This window comes from Oreochromis aureus, linkage group 6 (assembly GCF_013358895.1).
Source record: "Oreochromis aureus strain Israel breed Guangdong linkage group 6, ZZ_aureus, whole genome shotgun sequence".
NCBI classification, from domain to species: Eukaryota; Metazoa; Chordata; class Actinopteri; order Cichliformes; family Cichlidae; genus Oreochromis; species Oreochromis aureus.
In genome coordinates, this window is record NC_052947.1 from 4,247,830 (window position 1) to 4,267,673 (window position 19,844).

Below are 19,844 nucleotides of genomic sequence, written 5' to 3' on the forward strand. Positions count from 1 at the left end.
ACAACTCTGCATTTATGCATTAGTTATTAATAATCTCCTGCACTCTTCCACAGCATGTCTTTGTCCGCTTTTCCTCCACTAACTCCCAACCAGTCGTGGCAGATGACCATCCCTCTCTGAGTCTGCTTGTGTTGAAGGTTTCTTCCTGATAAAAGGGAGTTTTTCCTTCCCATTGTCCCAAAACAGCTGCTGGGGTTTTCTCCATTTTGCCAGATTTGTCTGGTGACACCACATAGCTAAACGATCTTTATATGAAGTATTTAAAACCTTGAGAAGCACACACACCATGGTATTGTGAGTCAGTCACGGTGTGTTCTGCAGTACCCCTCCATGAACATTGTGCTGATAATATTCACTTTTACTCATAAGAATTTCTTACAGTTTGACACATATTTACATTTTCACATAACTAATTGACAAATAATCATCATAAAATCATAAAAAGGAAATCCATTATTTTTTCAGTGTAATGTAAATTCGTGGTAGGCAGTATCAGTGATGGGAATAACGGCGTTACAAATAACGGCGTTACTTTTTTCAGTAATGAGTAACCTACTATTCCTACCGTTACAACGCCGTTACCGTTACTAACAAGAAAATGCGGAGCGGTCGCGTTAGTATTTTCCAACAAACAGACGGTTGAAGCTGTGTTTAGCTTACTGCATCTTATATCAGCTGCACGGAAGTAGCTGTAAGTAATCTGGGCGCTACAGCAGACGGCAATCACTTTCTGCCTGACGATCACTTTTTGGCACAACACCTGGAGCTAAGGGGGCAAAACAATCGCATGAGTGCTGCTGTTTGACTGAGGAAGAATAAAGTAGTCGTGGTAAGCCAATCACATGGCCACTTCAAGATGACAAAGCAACAAGGTGATATATACCAGTTTTTAAATTGTGCTGATAGGCCACGTAAAACCAGAGTCATGATAAACAAGATATACGCGGCGTTTTTTCATGAATAGTTTCGTCACATTTAACGTCTAAGCACAGCGCTAGCAAGCACTCTCTGCTTATGACCAAAAAACAAGAAACAAAACAAAACAAAATCAGCCCGTTCATGTTGGTGGAAAAATGCACCATGTCGACCAATCAAAAATGATATGGCAACATGACATTTGGTTGTTTAAGAAGAGGGGGAAGTTTTAGGAGTGATGGCGAGGGAGAGAGACAGAGCGAGTTTTGAGATGTGAGAGATTTGTGACGTTTAGCGTGTTTGGAGTGTGTAGTTAATGTGTTGTCTTGTGTAGTTAGTGTGTAGTGTTGTGGATAGGTTTGTGTTGTGTGTCAGAACAATGAGGCGACTGCTGTCTCCGGGTAGAAACAGGAGTGATACACCTGCTGCTGTCAGACCTGCAGGTATCAGGCTGTGATGTTCTCCTTTGTAGTGGACAGAAATGATTTTTTTGGAGTGGCACAAATAATTTGTGTGGCATCTTATTGAAGAACAGCTGATTGTTCTGTAAATAGCTTGAAATTGTTATTTAAAAAGGGTAAAATGTAAATGAATCATATTTCATAACTTTAAATGCAAATATAAATTGTTGTTTGCAAAACATGTGCATATGATTTTAAAATTGACAATTTAGATTTGCATTTAAAGTTATGAAATATGATTCAATAAACATGTATGTGGTTGTTACAGTAAAAATTATAACTTTTTCTACTCATTTTTTTGTCTGATTTTAGATGTCTGTGAAGGTTCTCAGTCATCCAGGTCATCGTAGTCTAAGGAGCTTGGAAAGAAAAGCGTCTGGACTTCTTTGAGTTGCTTGAAGACGTTGTCATCCCCTATGTAGCCGGTGTATCAGAGAAACTCCGGAGAGTTTTCTCCAAGCACGACATCCCAGTGTACTTCAGACCCAGCAACACACTCAGACACAAACTGGTTCACCCGAAAGACAAAACTCCGAAACACAAACTTAACAATGTGGTGTATGCTGTACAGTGCAGCGAGGAATGCCCAGACCTCTACATTGGAGAGACCAAACAGCCACTTCACAAGCGCATGGCACAACATAGAAGAGCCACCTCCACAGGACAAGACTCAGCAGTCCATCTGCATCTAAAGGTCAGAGGTCACTCTTTCGAGGATGCCAATGTTCACATTTTGGACAGAGAGGACAGATGGTTTGAAAGAGGAGTGAAAGAAGCCATCTATGTCCACTGTGAGCGACCATCTTTGAACAGAGGCGGTGGTTTACGACACCAACTGTCTGCCATCTATAATCCAGTTTTGAGTTCCCTCCCCAGACGCCTTAACGCCCACTCACATCCTGGGCCATCTGACCTCAGGAAATCACATGACAAGGTGGGGCCAGGTTTCACAATGAGCTCACCCGAAACCCTGGCTGATTAGGACCTACACCCGCTTTCACACCTTGGCTCATGTGATTAGGTAGAGGATCATCAGGGGGTCCTTTGTCCCTCTTTGGGGGGGAAACTCCCACTGGGTTCAAATCTGGGACTCCCCACCAATTGACCCTAGAACTGAAGAAGCTTCTCGGATGAGAGGTGAAACGTCTTCAAGCAACTCAAAGAAGTCCAGACGCTTTTCTTTCCAAGCTCCTTAGACTCTGATTTTGGATCAATTGTGTTAATACAGTATGTCAAAACATGACTAAATTCAGACACTTGAGGTTGTGCTGAAAAGGATGATACCAAACAAGGCAAAGTAAATAGTTTTTAACGGTGAAATGTAGACGGAAAGTAGTTAAAAATGGCCAATTATACCCTGGGCCCCACAGGGTTAAACATTTTTTTTAAAGTAACACAATAGTTACTTTTCAAGTAATTAATTACTTTTAGAATCTTGTAACTCAGTTACTTTTTTGAAGAAGTAACTAGTAACTATAATTAATTACTTTTTCAAAGTAACTTGCCCAACACGGCAGTATATCGTTAGATGTAATGAAAAGAAACGAAAACCCAAGCATCGAGCTCGTCCTCAGGTTCTCTTGTAGTACCTCTACTCGTCCGCTGGGTCGCAGTAATGAGGAAGCGGCAGAGGCAACGAAGAAGATTAGTTATGGCGGTTCAGGTTGAGCTGGGTTATTTGGAGACTTTCCCGTCTCACCTCAGTCCTCTGGATGTTTTGATGTTAAAACCACACTTGGACCGTGTCTTCCTAAATGACACTGATCCGCCGACCGTCCTCTTCACGCCTGAGGGGCCTCAGGGCTCCGGCAGGACGGGCATTTTGCTGCGTGTTCACCAAACTACCGAGGAAGAGACGGCCGACGGAGTGACCTGTCCTACAGCCAACACCGAGTCAGCGCCACGGGTTCGGCTCTTTACCAGCCGGCTTTTCCTGCGGCACCACGGGCTCCAGCAGTTCAGAGGTACCGGAACCGTCCGAGCTATGGAGCCCGTCAGCCTGGACAGAGTCGTAGTTGGAGCCCGCAGCAGGCAGAGCCTCCGCCTGGCTGGATCGGAGCAGTTCAGCGACAGGTTGCTGGAACTCTGCCGCCCGGGACATTGGCTGCTGGCTCGGCAAGGAGACCCGCTGCTGCTCCCCCGACATACAATCCTGGGAGAAGACCCAGGACAGGTGATGTTCAGAGCCAGATTGTCCCCACACTGATTTAGAATCCCACTGTGAAGAAATGCTGTAAACATCGTTTCTGTTTTCAACTGATAATGTTTGTTTTAACTAGCAACAAATGTTTATGATACTTCCACAGTGCAGGTTAGCCTACGTGTTTTACTTATATTTGACTCATGTTGTGATGCTTGTTGCTTTAGATTCACACGTCATATTAGTAAGACGAGGATGGAAAAGGCCCTTTATTTACTTACACTTGTAAATGTTAGAATTATGGTGAAATCATTCTGAGGCCATCTCGCCCGCCCTTTAATATTTTAAACACAATGCTCTCATTTGGATCTTTGATAGTCTGATGTTTATGTGGCAGCTGAAGACAAAGAGCAGGACTGATTGAGTACTTAAACGCATGTTATTTGTTTTGTTCAAAGCTCTAAATTCAGCGATTCACTGATTCTAATAATCGCAGTGAATCATTTTTCACTGAGCAGCTTCTTGTTACAGCTCCAAAATAGAGATATGATAGAGAAGATGTGAGAATACAGACTGATTTGCTTCTGTTTTCTGTTCATGGTGCAGCATCAGCTGTTGGAGCTGCTGGTGCTGGAGTGCAGTCCTGTAAGACAGGGGAGGATCACAGCTGATACGTCTCTGGTTCTGACAGATTGCTGGGATTCAGTCACCCCCCCACCCTGCAGGCCACTCAGACTCTGTGTGTCAGACTTTGCTCATTACGTTGATGGCCTTTGTGCTGGCCCATGTCTGCTTGATAACAGGAGCGTGCTGGATTCTGGGTTCCCAGGTGTCCCGTGTCCACTGCTATGCAGAGTGGAAGTTCGGGTAATGGACACCCAGCGATGGCTCAAGCTCAAAGAACAACACGGGGTAGCCGTGGATCTGGACAGTTGTGTGTTTGTGACCAAACAGCTGCTTCTCAGACTGGGGCTTTTCAATCAGGAGTGGGTAAGACTGTCGAAGCTCGGCGAATCCAGAGGACCCATAGGAGAGGGCGATGTCACGGGGGCCATCTGCAGGGAGAGGCTGGTCTCTGTGGTGGTGATGGATCTGCCACCAAGTCCAGAACTACAGAGCCATGACAACCTGGGCCTCATCTCACCTACTCTGTGGTTCAACATGACTGAAGGAGAAGTGATCCCTGTGAACAGCTTTATGCTCAGGATGAAGGTGCTTTAACACACTCTGCAAACACTTCAATAAACAAGCAACTGTAAACAGATAACAGATTAGCTAGCCATCTGCGCAGTGGGTTTTTTGCATTGTGGGTGGACTGCACCTGGTGGCAGTCGTCCTTGTTCTGCTCCGTAGCCTCGATGAGCAAACCAGTTGAATGTAGAGTAGCTCACCAGCTCACAGCGAGTCTTCAGAGCAGAAGAAATGTCACCAGCTGCAGCCAAGGAGTGCATTGCTGTGAGGAGGCAGTTAAATTATGTCAGGAACCACAACACCTAACCAGTAAGCCCATCCAAGACTGAGAGAGCCAGGCTGAACTTTCAGTAAGTGCATGGTAACTCCCAGTCTATCAGTTTTATTCTTGGTTGCCCCGTCGTAACACGTCTGTGCCCACGGGCCCGTTGTTCTCTAGTTGGTCCGCACTTAAAAAAAAGAAGTAGGTAAGAGTATGAACCAGTCGGGGTTTGCTTGCTATCATTAACCTTTTGCTCATCCTTACCAGACATGGGCCACAAACAGTATGTTCAACTTGGAAACATGTGTTTGGAAAACTATAAGCACAGCCACCAGCTGGATCCAGCAGAGTCGGATAAATAAATTACTGCACAGCTGTGAGCAAGTCTGTTTCCTCAGATACATTCGAATATCAGGTTTTTAAATTCAAAGCACACTGCACCTCTAACAGGAGAGTTGTGTGTTTTCAGACCCAGACGTTCCAAACTAAGAAGAAACACAGCGTGTCTTTATATCTGTTTAACTAACAGCACGAATGTTTTCAGCGCTCAGCGGGCGCTCACAGAGGAATCAGCTGTCTGATAGACTGCATTAGTGCCAATGTTCACCAGTCGTCTGACCTTTGAAGGTCGCTCTTTTCGTATAGGTCTGATTGTCTGATAATCCATTAATCTGGAAGAGTTTATTATATTCCAGGATTCCAAATTCATTCAAATATAGTGTCGGTGTAATAGCTGGCACCAGCAGGCATTTTATATTTGTTGAAGACTCATTTTTGATCAGTTGAACTGTTTTGATCCTTCCTTCTTCTTAAAGTTATTCAGGGTTGTACACTTCACACCATAAATATCCTGAATTTGAACCCAGGACCTTCTTGCTGTGAAGCCAAAAAAAAAAGTTTCATCCCATCAGCAAATCGTCAGTGTTTGGTTTTTTATTTTTGTTTCTGTCTCTCGTCTGGTCTCAGAGATGGGACCCCCCTCCTCCACAGCCCGGTGGTTGCCGCTCTGACACGTTCTGCCGCTTGGCTTCTCCACCGTATGCCAGCGAGCTCCACATCCAGCCGGTCACCTCTCCACTCTACAACAACCTGGGCTGCTATGACAACCTGCTGGCTCAACATTTCTGCACGCCCAGGTTGACTGATGCATCCAAACAGTGTCCTTAACATGTAGAAAGAAAGCAGCACTGTTTTACTCCAGCAGTTTGTCCGGGCTCGTTTCAGGCTGGTGTCACCAGGAGACGTTCTGACTGTTCCAGCTGGAAACCATCCAGACCTGCTCGAGACCCACTCTGAGGGGATCCACAGGTGCCGCTTACTACTGGTTAATAACACAAGTCTTTATGCTCATTACCTAAATCAGATCAGTGTTTCTTAGGAGCACCTTTTTTTGTTAAAGATCAAAGCTTTTGAAAAAATAATTCAAACATTTTAATAAATAAAATGATCAGACGAGGTTTCTCCGAGAATACTGTTAAATGTCAGAACAACATTGGTGGGTGGGTTCATTTACATTTGGAGAGAAGCAAATTGAGTCTAATAGATCAAAAACCACTTTGAGGCTTTAAGTTTCTAAATTAATGTTAAAATCATCCACAATAACCATTTTGTCTGAGCTGAGCTCTAAACAATAGGCAGAAAAATCCTGAGAAATCAGATGAATTCAAATGAATTCTGAATTCTCGTCGAAACACAGGCTGAGGAGGAGGAGTGGCTGCAATCTCCCACTACAGCTTATTAAGCAACCAAAGACCCAGACAGTTAATGTGACTCCATGGTGTGGATTCATTTAGGCCATCATAATCATCAGATTTCTGTAAGAGTAAATCAACAAAGCTCAGACGAGAGAAAACTAATGTTTAACTGTTTTATTCTTTGGTGCAGTGGAGGATGCTGTGTGTTATTTGGAGGGCACCAGAGACGGCTGCAGTTAGAAACTGTTTACTGACCTCAGACTGACGTAGCTAATGCACTGCATCACTCTGTCTGTGACTGTTCAGTGAAAAGTGTGTTTCCTCTGAACGTCTTCAGGTGTCCGGTGCTGTTCTTCAGGGTGCAGAAGGTGTGCTCATCTGCAGGAAGAGAAGAAGGAGGAGGAGCTTACTTGGCCAGCAGACAGCACACCTCGCTCTATTTGGTGAACAGTGACAGCTAACCTCAGTCATTCTTCTTTATTTCATTTCCTCTGTGTGCTCCAAACATGCGGTGTGTTATTGGATCCAGAGACTTTGATTTTGGTCTCATCTGACCAGACCAGTGTTTCACAGGCTTGTCTAAATGTTCTTCAGCTAACTTTAAACACTCTTCAACACGCTTTTTCCTTCAGCTATGTGTGATGAACGTGCATACAAGTCATGGTTGAGTGGATTACTTGTGTTTTCTTTGAAACTATTGCACCTGCAGGTCCTTAGTCTTTCTGTGGCTCTCCACATGTCAGCCCCTCGGCCCCTCGGACAACTCTCAGTAATTCTTTTCACTCTGTCTGAAATCCCGAGGGCAGCAGCTGGCCATGGCCAGTTTATGGGGAGCTGATCAGGGGCGGATCTAGAAGGGTGGCATGGGGTGGCAAGTGCATACAAACAGTGAATATAAATGCTAAAACTGAATATATTGCATAGTGTTCCCCCCCTCCACCATTAACAAATGGTTCAGCCCATAGCAGGACCGGCTTTTTTCTTGTTTTCAGTAGCAAGCCATGCTTATGATTGTGCCAGAGCACATTTTGAACAACACCATGGGAATTTCGGATTTTACACAGGTGGTTGGATGTTACACTCTGGAAATGGAAGCAAGGTGAGTGTTATTAACCCTCTGTGGTCCACGGACACGCTGCACCTCCAAATCACATGACTGATGTAAGCTGACACAGCAACAAGCTGCAGCCACGCTGAGTCTCTATTTCAGCCCACATTGAAAGTTCAGACTTCAAAGTTTTTAAATTTTAATTACAGGCCAGTAAATCCAGAGTTATGATAATATATATAAGCCACGCTTTTTTCTAAATACTGTCGTCACGTGTGTGTGTGTGTGTTTAAGCGTTTTCTAAGGACAGCGCGAAAACAGTAAAGAAAGGGAAAAAAGCCACCTCTTTCCTGTCGGTGGAAAAATGCACCATGTCGACCAATTTAAAAAAAAAAAAAAAAAAAGTCAACACGTGGGATTTGGTTGTTTAGGAAGAGGGGAGAGTTTTGGGAGTGACGGTAACGGCAGCGAGACAGAGCGAGCGAGTGAGAGAGTTTTTAGATGTTCTGGTCTCCAGCAGTGCTCACTTTAGAAATTCTTCTGTAAGCGATGCCATCAGTATGTTTGCAACAAAAAGGCTGTGAAGGTCTTGAGAGAGCTCAGTGGTCTGACCATCATTTCTTGTGTGACACCTTGGTAATGACACACCTTTTTATAGGCCATCAGTTGGGACTGAACCAGCTGATATCTGCACTGAGTGTTGCTTTCTGATTACTGATCGGGTTCAGCTGGTGCCTGTTTGCAGCTCCCTTTCTTCATGTGTTCAGTACTGTCTCCCCGTGCCATTTCATCATTTATGGACATTTATATGGACATTTATGGACAGCAGCACTTTTACACATCCGTTTAGTTGGTGATGTGTTCAATACTTATTTTGGATATGGCTGCCAGTGAAACTGGGTTACTGATGTTCATGAATGATTGTGGGATTACTGGTCCAAGTAGCATTTATGGGTGGCTGTAGCTCAGGAGGTAGAACAGGTTGCCTACTAATCGGAAAGTTGGTGGTTCAGTCCCTGGCAAGAACCCCAAGTTGCTCTCCGATGCATCCATTGGAGTGTGAATGTAGTTAGAAAGCACTCAGTTTAGAGACAGTGCTTGTGTGAATGGCTGTGATTGGGTGCATGTGGCGTGTTGTATAGAGCGCTTTGAGTACTCCGGGAGAGTAGAAAAGCGCTATATAAGAATCAGTCTGTTTACCATTCATTTTGAAGTGTACAGGATTGGACTGTCTGCTCAGATGCAGCTGAATGCTGTGAAACTGATTGATAAATACTTCAGTGTAACACATCCTGTAAAAGCTACTCGAGTTTTTCCAGATATGGTTTAGTGGCCATGTCAGCCAACTGATCTCAATGCTTTAGTTAAACCATTGAATAAACCCATTTTTAGAGTCAGTGGGTTCGAGTCCGACCCGCTTCCCTCTCTGTGTCCCTGCCTTCATGTCTGTCTTCACTGTATCTGTCCAATAAAGGCTCTTTTCCCAAAGTGTCAGACAGCAGCTTAGCTGTGTCTGAGGATGCTAGCTCAGGGGAGCCCTGACTCACAATAGATGCACTGATGAAACGTGAGTTGTGTGTATTTTGTTATAAAATGTGCCGAAAGTCTTTTTTTCTTTTTTCGCTTGATAATTTTTCTACATCTTTGTGTTTTTTCTTTATTTGATTTCCATTTCCATCTTCAGTGTTTTGTTGTCATGTTTCCTGTCTTTGTAGTTTTTCTTTCCTTCTCAGTTTTATTATTATTTTTGTCCCTCGTTCATGTGTGTGTGTCTTTCATGTCCTCTGTGCCTGCACTTCTTATATTCTGCCTTATTTGCCTTAGCTCGGGGATAACAGGGTTGCAGGCACTGTTGATTTATCACAGCAAGTAAATGAGACTGTTTGTTTGCAGGGATCTTACTCACGGTGCAGTCTTTTCTAAATCTAAGCTGTTGTTAGTCAGCGTTGTTGCTCTGACAGCTTCCCCCCATCTCCTCAGGGAACATCTATAAACAGCCCCGTCCCATGTTCTCTCCTTGAGGGAGCAGCTCTGTCTCCTCCAGGCCTTAACAAGACTGTGGAGCTCCTCATCGACACCATCCTGCCTCACCTGCAGCACAGGTAACCGACCTGTCTGCTCAGATTTACAACAGCAGGCAGTGAAAAATACAACTCAATAGGACCTGAGCTTGAAGTTCACATAAACAAACCTAGTTCAGTAACAGAGGGATGCATGATGGCACACTGCTGATGTTGGCTGCATGTCTGCTCTCAGCAGCTCTCTGTCTGGTTGCACTGTCCTCCTTCACGGTGCTGCAGGAAGTGGAAAGATGGCAGCAGTGAGGGCAGCAAGTGGCAGACTAAACCTCCACCTGCTGAAGGTACAACAGCCGTGCTCAAGTTTTAGAATCATAAGATAATTAGACATCAGCACATTCTTCTTAATTCCTCTCTGCAGGAGAATATTTTGTCTTTAAATAAAAGGCAGCGTATTGTTTGGCTGCTGTTGTATCTCGTTTGCAGGTAGACTGTGTGAGCCTGTGCGCTGACAGTCCTGCAGCCTCTGAGGTAAAGCTGGCGTCAGTGTTTCAGAGGGCCGAGGCCCTGCAGCCCTGCGTTCTGCTGCTCAGGAACCTGCAGCTCGTCCTCAGATCACGAGGGGCTGCCGAGAGCGATTGCAGGGTCCAGGCAAAGCTCTGCCAGCTGCTCAGCTGTGCCCCCACCAGGTCAGTGACTGCCTCTAACCCTCATTCAAATACACTGGTCCAGCTTATCAAGTAGGTGATCATGTTGATGAAATGAGCTTTCCTTTTATTACATCCCCTACCTGTAAACCATGCACCACTACAGGAGCACAGAGTTTGACTAGGTGCCACACCAACAGCTGCACTTTCACTCGGCTCTACTTCAGAGCATGCAGCAGAGACGTGCACAAGTGTTTTTAGTCAAACCGGAAGTCTCCTGTGTGACCCATGGCTCAGAATATAATGAAATGTATCTGTGGTTATCTTTCAGTGTGGTGATGGTGGCAACTGTCTGCAAACTTCGAGATTTGCCTGCAGGCATCATGGCAGCGTTTGTCCATCAGGTAGCAATAGAGAGTCCAACTGAAGAGCAGCGGCGTGCCATGCTTTCCAGCCTGAGCAGAGACCTGCACTTAGGGAAGGATGTCAACTTGGAGAACCTCTCCAGACTCACCACAGTGCGTAATGACATCGACTCTACTTCACACCACCACTGGGGCAGAATGATTATCGTTAAAGCTCAGCCGTTCAGGTGAAAACATGTTAGGCAGCTGTGTTGGTCCAAATTAGAGACCTTTGTAAAGCTACTCTGGGGAAGGTTTCAGGTTGTTTCTAACCATGAAAGCCTAAAAGCTTCTTCTAGCTGCTCCTGTGTTCAGGAGTTGCCACAGCTGGTTGGATTTGGATTTCGATGCTGGTTGCCCTTCCTGAGTGTGGTTCCTGTTTCAGTCCACATGTTCTTCCTCTGCTCCACAGGGTTTTGTGTTGGGGGATCTCAGTGCTTTGCTGGTTGAGGCTGGTAGAGCTGCCTACAGGAGGCTGATCCACAGCTGGTGAGAATAACTACATCTTACAGGACAAGATTACCTTCTAGTCCAGATCAAATGTGTCATACTTCATCACCTGTAGTTTATAACCCAGTCTCTGAAACATGTTGGTTTTGATGGTTGTGGTCCTGGAAACAGCGAGGCGGCGGCGTATTTAAACGCTGTGGCTCGGTGCTCTCAGCTTCTTGGGTTTTGTGTCTGAAGCTCTAATTCAGTATGGAAGGGTTGAATGCTCCCCTCTCATCTCTCGACTGAACGTCCTTCTGCCTCCTGGAAAAAGGTGTAGACCGGGGTGGGGGACTCCAGGCCTCGAGGGCCGCAGGTTTTAGATCTCACCCTGGGTCAACACACCTGAATCAGATGATTAGTTCATTGCCAGGCCTCTGGAGAACTTGAAGACATGCTGAGGACACCGGCTCTTGAGGCCTGGAGTTCCCCACCCCTGGTGTAGAACCCTCAGATGGAGAGACAGCTTCTTCTCCACAGCACCATGTCTACCTCACCCCTGCATACCTCATGCTTAAAGAACTGAGGACACTTGACAACAGTTAGTACAGTGCTACTTTGTAAATTGTTTGCCTCTTACGTATCCTGTTGTCTGTGTCTTAAATACTGCTGTTCTACTCTGAGAGTTACCGCCCAATGAATAATGAATACTTAATCGTGACAGAATGAAGAATGGTGTCTTGCTGAACAGCCTGTAGTTCAGTCTTTATTGTTGTTTGTGCAGTGGTGCTCAGCAGCAGGAGGATCTGTGCTCTAGCGGAGTGACCATCCTGAACCAGGACTTCACCTCTGCTCTGGAGATCCTGCAGGACACCCTGTCCAAGGCCATCGGGGCCCCGAAGGTGACCAAAGACTAAAAGAACGTTATATTTCCATTTTTTATTGTTTTTGCTAGCGCCCCTAATAAGGCCACACACACAAATTTGTTGTGCATGACTGGTTGTCTGTGGCAGACTGTGGTGGAGTCGACTAAAGCAGAAGAATAACCTTTACTCAGTTTTTAGAAATTCAAATCCATGTTTGGAAAAATGAACTGACACAACAGGCAGTGATCTTTGTTTGTGTAAACATAATATTCTTTATTTACAAAAAAAAGTGAATATAACAGTAAAGACTTCTGTGTGTCATCAGGTTGTCTGTTTACAGTGAGAATAGAGAGTTGTGTTTAAGTCATTCCTGTTGTATAGATACACTGAGGAGGTGTGTGTGTGTCACACAGGTGCAGCTTAATAAATTGGAAAGAAGCTGCTGTTTCTTGTTTCATCACGTTGTTGTCCTTTGTGTCCCGTGTTGTGAGTAGATACCTAATGTGCACTGGGAGGATGTCGGCGGTCTCCAGCATGTGAAGAAGGAGATCCTAGACACGGTTCAGCTTCCTTTGCAGTGTCCTGAGCTCTTGTCTCTGGATCTGAACCGGACTGGAATCCTGCTGTGTGGACCACCAGGGACAGGAAAGACTCTGCTGGCCAAAGCTGTGGCTACTGAGTGCTCCATGACTTTCCTCAGGTAGATTTAGTTCCACTTCATAAGAACGAAACAGGCAGAAAGGTGTCACGCTGAAAAGAATCAGCATTTGTTTGCTGAGATTTGCTGCTAATGGCCAAGTGTTCACTGACACCTTTACTTCTGTTTTTTAGTGTCAAAGGTCCAGAGCTCATCAACATGTACGTGGGTCAGAGTGAAGAAAACATCAGAGAAGGTCTTTCTTAGTCTATACATTCAACCGTATTTGCTTTGTTAATATTGTCAGGTTTAAGCTAACGTCCGACATCTGGGGGGGTGGCTGTAGAGCAGGTCAGCCACTAACCAGAAGGTCGGTGGTTCGATCCCAGGCTGCTCCAGGCTACATGCCAAATATCCTTGGGCAAGATGCTAACCCCATGTTTGCCTTCTGGTGGTGGTCAGAGGGCCCGGTGGCACCAGTGTCCGGCAGCCTCGCCTCTGTCAGTGCGCCCCAGGGCAGCTGTGGCTACAATGTAGCTTGCCATCGCCAGTGTGTGAATGGGTGAATGACTGGATATGTAAAGCGCTTTGGGGTCCTTAGGGACTAAGTAAAGCGCTATACAAATGCAGGCCATTTATCTGAGACTGAAAACTCACTGAGTTACTATAAAGCCACATTATTATTTTTCTTGGAACATTGTTTCATTTCAACATGACTTCAAACAAAAATCCGACTTGTGTGTACTGCAGAGCGCCTGGACAGATTGTCGCTCCTTCTTCAAGCCATTACAAATGGCTCACTTTAAAAAAAAAAAAAAAAAAACCAGTCGTCTCTTCCTGTTCTTCTTTTTGTTTTGCTGCATTTACAGTGAAAAATATTCTTGTTTCCAAAAATGAATCACCCAGAGTTAAATTAGAACAGATTTTTAAATAAATGTTATATATTTTTGTACATGTAGACTGATGTGGATGTTGTCATCAGTTTTCCACAGAGCACACTCAGCAGCTCCCTGCGTCATCTTCTTTGACGAGCTAGACTCTCTGGCTCCCAGCAGAGGGCGCAGTGGAGACTCTGGAGGGGTGATGGACAGGTGTGTGCATGCCTTCATTTTTATTTTGTTTGAATATTTATAATATTTGGTGTTTTTGATTTTTTTTTTTCTTTTTGTTCAAAAGAAATAAATCCTGCCTTTTTCTTTATTGGGAAGCACTCTTTGGCACCTTGACCGAGAGACATAATTTACTGTGCTCAGCTCTTGTACCATCGATAAATTTTACTTGCCTTTTTGTACAGAGTTGTGTCTCAGCTGTTGGCTGAGCTTGATGCGCTGCACTCATCTGGTGGGGTTTTTGTAATCGGAGCCACAAATCGTCCAGACCTTCTGGACCAGTCACTGCTCAGACCTGGCAGGTCAGCGCTCTCACTAACTCACACACAGTTATGTTTGCATCACTTCACATGAACCACAGAATTACCCTGCTGCTTAGTTGAATTGTGATGTGATTTATTACTTTTCCTGATGAGTTTTTGTTTGCAATTCCTAAATTCAAGACTTCTTCAATAAAGCAATTCTGGTTCCCTTTCAGTTGTTTCACTTGGTACAACACATAAGCATGGGGTCCTCCCCTCTCTATTTAGCTCTGTTGTCTTCCGACTTGAAGTTAGCTTAACTGCCCCTGTTGGTATTAGCCTCCAACGCACAGTTGGTGCATAGGATGCCCGTGGAGCGATAATTTTGAGTTTTCCTTAGCGTTTTAGAATGGACACCAAATCAAAGCAAGCAAAGCAAAAATCTTCTGTTTGCCCCTGTCCTCAGGGGTGCGGTTTCTCTTTGCACGACAGGGACCAGCACGATGCATGGGATTATCCACGCTATGAGAGCATTGATGGAGCCGAAGCCTGTTATTTTGTCACTAGCTCTGGCGTTCGAGCTTGGAAAGACGGGTAATGTTTGTGGAGAAAGTGCTGGGACATACGGTTGTCGCACTCCATGACCCTCTCCTCTCTGAGTCTGGGGCCCCGGCTTCATCCGAGTCATGAGCTCCGTCACTATGTTCCAGATGTACCAGGTGATGTGCCTGGCGGAGCTCAGATTGCTGGTTCCTGATGAAAGCCCGCTGGGACCTCGGCCTGCGAGTCTTGAACAAATATTTACGAAGGTACAAGGTCAAGATGCTAACAATCAGCTTTTGAATGCAGTCGGCCTGGAGGATTGTTTCAGACCAACTGATCTAATAGATGCTTATTTTCTTGTGAATATACACCCGAACCATAGGCAGTTTCTGAGGTTTGGATTCGAGGGCGTAGCCTACGAATACCTGGTGCTGCCATTCGGGTTGTCTCTCACTCCTCGCACCTTCGCAAAATGTGCCAAGGCAGCATTGGCACTCCTCAGAGAGAGAGAGGCATTTGCATCTTAGCCTATGTAGATGACTGGGCTCTCGTAGCTTGCTCCAGAGAGTAGGTGGCGACACAGCTGTCACTGGTTCTGTCAAATATTCAGGCACTGGGTTTCTCTGTGAACTTTCAAAGAGCTTGCTAGTTCAGAGTCAGGACATTTCTTTCCTTGGTTTGGAAATATGCTTGCTTTCCAGCTGCGCACGTTTGTCGGCTGCATTTCATTGCTGATTTACTTAGTTTCAGCTGGGGTGCAGACTGCATTTCCAAGCAATATTACGTTTGTTGGGCATGATGGCATCTATGATCACTGTAGTGCCACTTGAATTGTTAAAGATGAGAGCGTTTCAGTGCTGCATCTTGCACGCTAGCTCTTGGTCCTGTAGGGAGCCGGGGTGCTACATCAGGGTGTTGTTTCACAAGGTGGTGTCCACAGATGCTTCCCTAAGGGGGTGGGGAGCGCTGTGCTAGGGCACATCAGTGAGAGGGATCTAGACTACAGTCCAGCGTGATCTGCACATCAACCACTTAGAGCTGCTAGCAGTGTTCTTGGCTCTCAAGCATTTTAATTCAATTCAATTTTATCTATACAGCGCCAAATCACAACAACAGTTGCCTCAAGGCGCTTTATATTGTAAGGTAGACCCTACAATAATACATACAGAGAAAAACTCAACAATCATATGACCCCCTATGAGCAAGCACTTTGGCGACAGTGGGAAGAAAAAACTCCCTTTCAACAGGAAGAAACCTCCGGCAGAACCAGGCTCAGGGAGGGGTGGGGCCATCTGCTGTGACCGGTAGATGGCTGGTGATGATATGCACAAATGAGAGCTCATTTCTGTCCAGTTCTGATGCGCCAGCATGTCCTAGTCAGTACAGACAAATCAACAGAGGTCTCTTACATAAACAGGCAGGGAGGAAGACGCTCCCTTCCCCTGTTGAAGCTGTCTTACTCTCTACTGTTATGGTGTAGTGTTCGTTTTATGTCTCTGAGAGCCACCTATGTTATGGGCCATTTGAACCTGGGGCCAGACCTTCTCTCCACAGGGGGTCCTCTGGTGAGGGAATGGAGGTTCCACCCTTTTGATAGTGGCCCAGATTTGGGATCTGTTTGGCAAGGTGCAAATTGCACCAATCTTTTTGCCTCCAGGGTAAACACTCACTGCCCCCTGTTCTTCTCCATAATTGACCACGTTGAACCCTTGGGCATGGAGGCGCAAGCGCACCAATGGCCAGACGTGCTCCTGTATGTATTTCTCCCGGTGGCAATTATATCTCCAGTTCTAGAGAGAGTGGCTCACCAGTGTCTTTCTCTGATTCTAGTGGCCCCTTGGTGGCCCACAAGGTCATGGTATGCAGAGATAATTGGTCTGCTAGCAGTGAGTCCTTGGCAGCTTCCTCTCCGCAGGCACCTCCTCTCACCCGTGATTCACCCACGCCAGGTCTGTGGTGCCTTCATGCTTACCTGGTCAAACTTGATTGCTACTGCAGCATCCACTAGAGGCTGGTACCCTCACAAATAGCAGGCCTTGGAGCGATGTTGCTGAGACCGCCACACTCTCCCATTCCAGTGCTCCGTTGTGGATGTGTTGACATTCCTGCAGGAGCTGCTGGATAAGGCCCTTTCATTTTCTACAGTTAAGGTTTATTTAGCAGCTATATCTGCTTGTCATATTGACTTTGACAGGGTGACACCAGGTGCACATCCCCTTGCCATACGTTCTTTGAAAGGGGTTTGCTGGCTGAGACCCGTGGTTAGGTTAATGTAGGACACCGGCCCTCGAGGCCTGGAGTTGGACACCCCTGGTCTAAACAGAGGCTGTCCCACTGGATTATAGAAGCTATCTCAATGGCGTACAGTACCGAGGGCCTTACTTTGCCCCAGGGGGTGAGAGCCCGTTCCACCAGGGGAATGGCGACCTCATGGGCTCTTTTTAAATGCGTGCCTGTAGCTGATATTTGTGCTGCAGCTAGTTGGGCATAACCACACACTTTTCTGTGGTTTTATCGGTTGGACGTTACGGCCCCTTCAGTGGCTCATGCCATCCTTTTTGCTCGGTCTGCTAAGGTGGTCCGACCCTAGTTTGGTGACAGCTCTGCGGGGCGTGTACATATGTCCCATACTTATGTGACGTACCAAGTGAATCGACTGAAAGGGAACGAACAGTTATATCTATAACTTCTGTTCCCTGAAGGAGAGGAACAAGGTACAACACAACGTTGCCCTACCGCACAGCTTGGCTCGGTGAAGAGCGACTATTGAACTGAGGGATGCCTGTGATGACACGGGGTATATGTGCAGGCGGGGCCGTGTGCATGTCATCACAGGTCATTCGCTTTAAAGCCGTGAATAAAGGTTTCTTCAGCCAGGGCACGTGGGAGCGTAATATCAAATACTTATGTGTTGTACCTCGTTCCTCTCCTTCAGGGAACAGAAGTTATAGATATAACGTTTTGTTTCATTTGGAGTCAATTAGACAGATTTCTCTGATTTCAGTGTGTGTCTGAACCTCTCCTGGACTTTGTCTTCTTAGGTTTGATAAGCTGGTCTACATGGGAATCAATGAGGATCGTGTTTCCCAGCTGCAGGTTTTTCAGGCCATCCTCAGAATGTAAGAACGGCACTTCCTGCGAAGGCCGGGCCTTTACACAAGCTGCACAAAAGCTAGGCACAAAAAACGGCCATCGACCTTTCTTCTCCGACATATTTCATTCTCATATGTTTCATAAAATACTTTGGTCTTCACAGCTTCAGTACAGTGAACCTGTCATCGGATTAAAATAAAATTATGAGCATGAAAAATTTGTGTTTACGTAGCATCAGTCCATTTAAATGGTAAGTACTATACTTTAACTTCATCTTTTAAAACACAAGCTTATTTCTTGGTTCCAGGTTTCAGTTAGACCCTGCTGTGAATCTCCAAGAGGTGGTGGACTGCTGCCCTGCTCACATGACCGGTGCTGACCTATACGCTCTTTGTTCAGATGCCACGATGGCAGCCATCAAGAGGAAGATCTCTCTCATCAATGACGGTGAGGAAAGCACTTTTGGATGATGTTGCCCTGTTGGACAGAAGGGAAAAAGTTGGCTAAATTTGAGAAGATAAATGTGGAACTGATTGTTTGTGTAAAAACAAAAATTTGATCACAAAAGATGCACTTCCTGTTTCTCTTTCTGTGCTTGTTGTTGTTTGTAGTAAACACTGATGGGACTATATGTATAGAAAACTGAGTGCCATGTCAAACTGCAGTCTGCCAGCTGAAAGTTGTGCCTGTTAACAGCTGATTCTGCTGGTCTAACAAAAATGATGCAAAAAGATCACTGTTCCACATCTTTAAGCTTTTGAACAGGTGGTGAGATCGGCGCGACTTACCTGTCTGCTCTTCTCTGTTCTCCCTTCAAACCTTTTACCCTCTCCATCCCTTCCTCTCTCGATGTCAGGTCTAGACTCTGAAGACTCTCCTGTCCTCCTCTCCACTGAGGATTTCTCCACTGCTTTAGAAAACTTCAAGTCATCAGTTTCTGATGAGGAGCTCCTGCGATACAAAGACATTCAACAAAAACTCGCTGCAAAGTAGAAACACACAGACATCTGTTTGTCATGGGGCTGACAGATGTTCAACAGTTAAAGTTTCATTTAAATCACCTCAGAAAAATCACTGCTGTACAATACTGCACGGCAATGTAAATCATGTAAACAGAAGTTGGTAATATATTTAATTAATAAAGACACTAATGAAAAATGGTTTGTCTGTCTCTGTGTTAGCCGTGTGACGGACCGTCAGTCTGTCCCGGGTGTACCCGGCCTCTCGCAGCCTATAGGCTCACTGTGACCCTGGACTGGGTGGATGAAAACTGGTGTAGAATTTCACTGTTTTTGGTGGAGCTGCCATCATTATTTGTAATTGCCACATAAGCGGGACATCGGAAAGATCTGGAATGGTATTTCAGCACCTTCAGTAAATCTGAGAGGCAGCTTAATGCTGTTAAGGAAGATCTTTCTATTTCTGTGCTGGAGCCATGGTTCCACCTGCAACGCTCGCCACACAGCCTGCTTTCCTTCTCGTCTCTGTCATGCATGTAAGCATGCATAGGTCAAAGTTGCAGCCAGTGTTTCACATGTAACTACCATGAACAAAGCTGATGATACCGTAAACTCCCACAAAACAGGAATCAGCAGCAGACATCCATCCATCCATCCATCCTCATCCGCTTTATCCGAGGTCGGGTCGCGGGGGCAGCAGCCTAAGCAGAGAAGCCCAGACCTCCCTCTCCCCAGCCACCTCCTCCAGCTCATCCGGGGGAACACCAAGGCGTTCCCAGGCCAGCCGAGAGATATAATCTCTCCAGCGCGTCCTGGGTCTGCCCTGGGCCTCTCCGGTGGGACATGCCCGAACACCTCACCCAGGAGGCGCCCATGGGGCATCCTTGTCAGATGCCCGAACCACCTCAACTGGCTCCTTTCGATGTGGAGGAGCAGCGGCTCTCTCTGAGCCCCTCCCGGATGGCGAACTTCTCACCCTGTCTCTAAGGGAGAGGCCAGCCACCCTTCGGAGGAAGCTCATTTCTGCCGCTTGTATCCGCGATCTCGTTCTTTTGGTCACTACCCACAGCTCGTGGCCATAGGTGGGGGTCGGGACGTAGATCGACCGGTAAATTGAGAGCTTCGCTTTTACACTCAGCTCCCTCTTCACCACGACGGACCGGTGCAGCGTCCGCATCACTGCAGC

The 19,844-nt window shown here is 45.9% G+C and overlaps 1 protein-coding gene across 3 annotated transcripts; it reads left to right on the top strand.

Moving 5' to 3' along the window:
• The first annotated feature begins 3,007 nt into the window (after nt 1–3,007).
• Nucleotides 3,008–18,857, top strand: pex6 (peroxisomal biogenesis factor 6). 3 transcript variants are annotated; one of them, XM_031748394.2, is made up of 18 exons: nt 3,008–3,549; nt 4,123–4,728; nt 5,936–6,105; nt 6,194–6,277; nt 7,001–7,106; nt 9,692–9,813; nt 9,968–10,073; nt 10,216–10,418; nt 10,708–10,894; nt 11,193–11,269; nt 11,994–12,111; nt 12,570–12,775; nt 12,907–12,968; nt 13,695–13,803; nt 14,007–14,123; nt 17,648–17,725; nt 18,007–18,146; nt 18,556–18,857. In XM_031748394.2, exons 1-18 carry the CDS (start codon nt 3,028–3,030, stop codon nt 18,690–18,692), a joined length of 3,150 nt encoding a protein of 1,049 aa, XP_031604254.1. In that variant the 5' UTR covers nt 3,008–3,027; the 3' UTR covers nt 18,693–18,857. The 3 variants fall into 3 exon arrangements, with proteins under 3 accessions (XP_031604254.1, XP_031604255.1, XP_031604256.1); XM_031748395.2 differs by having other exon boundaries at nt 9,971–10,073; XM_031748396.2 differs by lacking the exons at nt 17,648–17,725; nt 18,007–18,146; nt 18,556–18,857 and adding an exon at nt 14,530–15,777.
• The last annotated feature ends 987 nt before the right edge of the window (nt 18,858–19,844 follow it).

Bases quoted from the DNA above. Each gene is read 5' to 3' on its own strand.
- pex6 (XM_031748394.2), top strand. From the start codon at position 3,028: ATGGCGGTTCAGGTTGAGCTGGGTTATTTGGAGACTTTCCCGTCTCAC. The intron at 3,550-4,122 runs GTGATGTTCAGA...TTCATGGTGCAG, and splicing joins TGGGAGAAGACCCAGGACAG to CATCAGCTGTTGGAGCTGCT. The intron at 6,278-7,000 runs GTGCCGCTTACT...GAACGTCTTCAG, and splicing joins CACTCTGAGGGGATCCACAG to GTGTCCGGTGCTGTTCTTCA.